The sequence below is a fragment of the Dryas octopetala genome, chromosome 8 (genome assembly GCF_963921425.1).
Source record: "Dryas octopetala chromosome 8, drDryOcto1.1, whole genome shotgun sequence".
Taxonomy (NCBI): domain Eukaryota; kingdom Viridiplantae; phylum Streptophyta; class Magnoliopsida; order Rosales; family Rosaceae; genus Dryas; species Dryas octopetala.
This window is the reverse complement of record NC_141373.1, coordinates 17,749,673-17,751,773: the sequence shown is the minus strand read 5'-3', so window position 1 is coordinate 17,751,773 and position 2,101 is coordinate 17,749,673. Positions and strand designations below refer to the sequence as shown.

Genomic DNA, 2,101 nt, shown 5'->3' with positions numbered 1-2,101 from the left:
TTGATCAAAATATAATTGCAGAAAATTTTATTAACTTATTTGTAATGAGCCTTATAATTTATACCTCATTTACATAAATTTAATTGAAAAAACACACAATTCTCCGAGAACAAATTATTATTTTACAAAAAAAAAAGTAAAATAAACAAACTTAATTAACAGTAGCACAGATGACTGTGATTAAGATTTCTAAATTTCCAATTATGGTAAAAAAGTTGAATCACTTTTTCTTTCCCAAACCCCAACCACCATAAAACGCGAACGCTCTCTCCTTTGCTCACCTTCCATTTGTATTAGGGCTCTCTCTCTCTCTCTCTCTCTCTCTCTCTCTCTCTCTCAATCTTTCTTTCTGTGTGAGTGTTCGGGCTTGAAAAGAAAAGCTGGTGCTTATTTTTGTTGAGGTTGTGATTAGTAATTTTGGGGAATTGATATATCGAATCAATAATTGGGATATTGGGCGGGTGGGTGATGTGAGAGAATGCCAGCGACGGAATACCAACAAAAGGGCTCGTCAGGTGGCGGTGGCGGTGGTGGTGGTGCCTTGATCAACAGCAACAACAACCACAACAAGCATTTGGCGGGGCGTTCCATCTTCAGCCTCCGGCGCGACCAGTTCAATTCCATGGAAACCCAAGCTCAATCTGTGGACTTGGACTCGTTCCAAACCCATGTGGCCGATTGTTTCCACAATTTGTCTTCTTCCTCCTCCGACGACCTCCTCTCCCTCCACTGGCTCCGAGACCTCCTCGACGCCTTCCTCCGCATCCACCAAGAGTTCAAGCTCCTCCTCATCTTCACCAACAACAAGGCAGCCCCCAACCACCACCACGTCAGCAGGCCCACCGTCGACCGCCTCCTGTCCGATTACTTCGACCGCAGCGTCAAGGCCCTTGACGTCTGCAATGCCATCCGCGACGGGATTGAGCAAATAAGGCAGTGGCAGAAGCTGCTCGAGATTGTGCTCTGCGCTTTGGACCGCGACAGGACCCTCGGCGAGGGCCAATTCCGGAGGGCCAAGAAGGCCCTAATCGATTTGGCCATTTCGATGCTCGACGACAAGGACTCCAACGCCACCAACCTCGCCCACCGAAACCGATCCTTCGGCCGCAACAACCCCTCCAGCACCACCAAGGACCCCCACCGCTCTTTGGGTCACTTCCGATCGCTGTCGTGGAGCGTCTCGCGGTCCTGGTCCGCCGCCAGGCAGCTCCAGGCCATTGCCACCAACCTGAATCCGCCGAGACCCAATGAAATTGCGGCCACCAATGGCCTTGCGCCGGCGGTTTTCACCATCAATTGGGTGTTGTTGTTCGTTATGTGGGCCCTGGTGGCGGCCATTCCATGCCAGGACCGCGGGCTCCAGGTGCATTTCTCCATTCCGAGGACCTTTTCGTGGGCGGCGCCGCTGCTGTCGCTGCACGAGCGGATTCTGGAGGAGTCGAAACGGCGGGACCGGAAGAATGCCTGCGGCTTGATGAAGGAGATTCATAAGATGGAGAAGTGCTCGCGGGTGATCAGCGAATTGGCGGATTCCGTTCAGTTTCCGCTGGCGGAGGAGAAGGAGGGGGAGGTGAGGCAGAGAGTGCAGGAACTGTCCAACCTCTGCGATGGCATAAAGGAGGGGTTGGACCCCTTGGAGCGCCAGGTCAGGGAGGTCTTCCATGGAATTGTAAGAAGCCGAACAGAGGGTATGGACTCTTTGGGAAGAGCCAATAGTGTGTGATTTCGGGTCTCCGATTTGTATTGCGACCAAGATGATGAAGTGCTTGTGACATGTGAAACAACAACAACAACAACAAGTAGATCGAAGAGAGGATGCAGGTCATTTTTGGAGGCCTCTGCCTGCCGGCAATAAAATTGGGTAAGGAGGAGATCACCTTCTCTTGTATTTAATCAATTAATCAATCACCATATATTGTGTAAAGAAATTAGGAATATGCAATGGACCTCCGCTCGGTCGATGTTGCTGTTTTTTTTTTTTTTTTTTTTGCCTTTCTGTTGTTGGGTATTTATTTTGTATAATGGAATCTTTCAGCAAGCTTTTGGCTGCTGCTTCTGATTTTGTGTTCAATGATTATATAAGTTTCTCCTTGTTCCCTAA

The 2,101-nt window shown here is 49.2% G+C and overlaps 1 protein-coding gene across 1 annotated transcript; it reads left to right on the top strand.

Moving 5' to 3' along the window:
• Nucleotides 1-312: 312 nt before the first annotated feature.
• Nucleotides 313-2,101, top strand: LOC147277713 (protein BYPASS1-LIKE-like). The gene has a single exon (XM_086255195.1). The coding sequence runs from the start codon at nt 479-481 to the stop codon at nt 1,721-1,723; it is 1,245 nt and encodes a 414-aa protein (XP_086111321.1). The 5' UTR covers nt 313-478; the 3' UTR covers nt 1,724-2,101.

Excerpts from the sequence above, each read along its gene's own strand:
- LOC147277713 (XM_086255195.1), top strand. The coding sequence starts at position 479 with ATGCCAGCGACGGAATACCAACAAAAGGGCTCGTCAGGTGGCGGTGGC.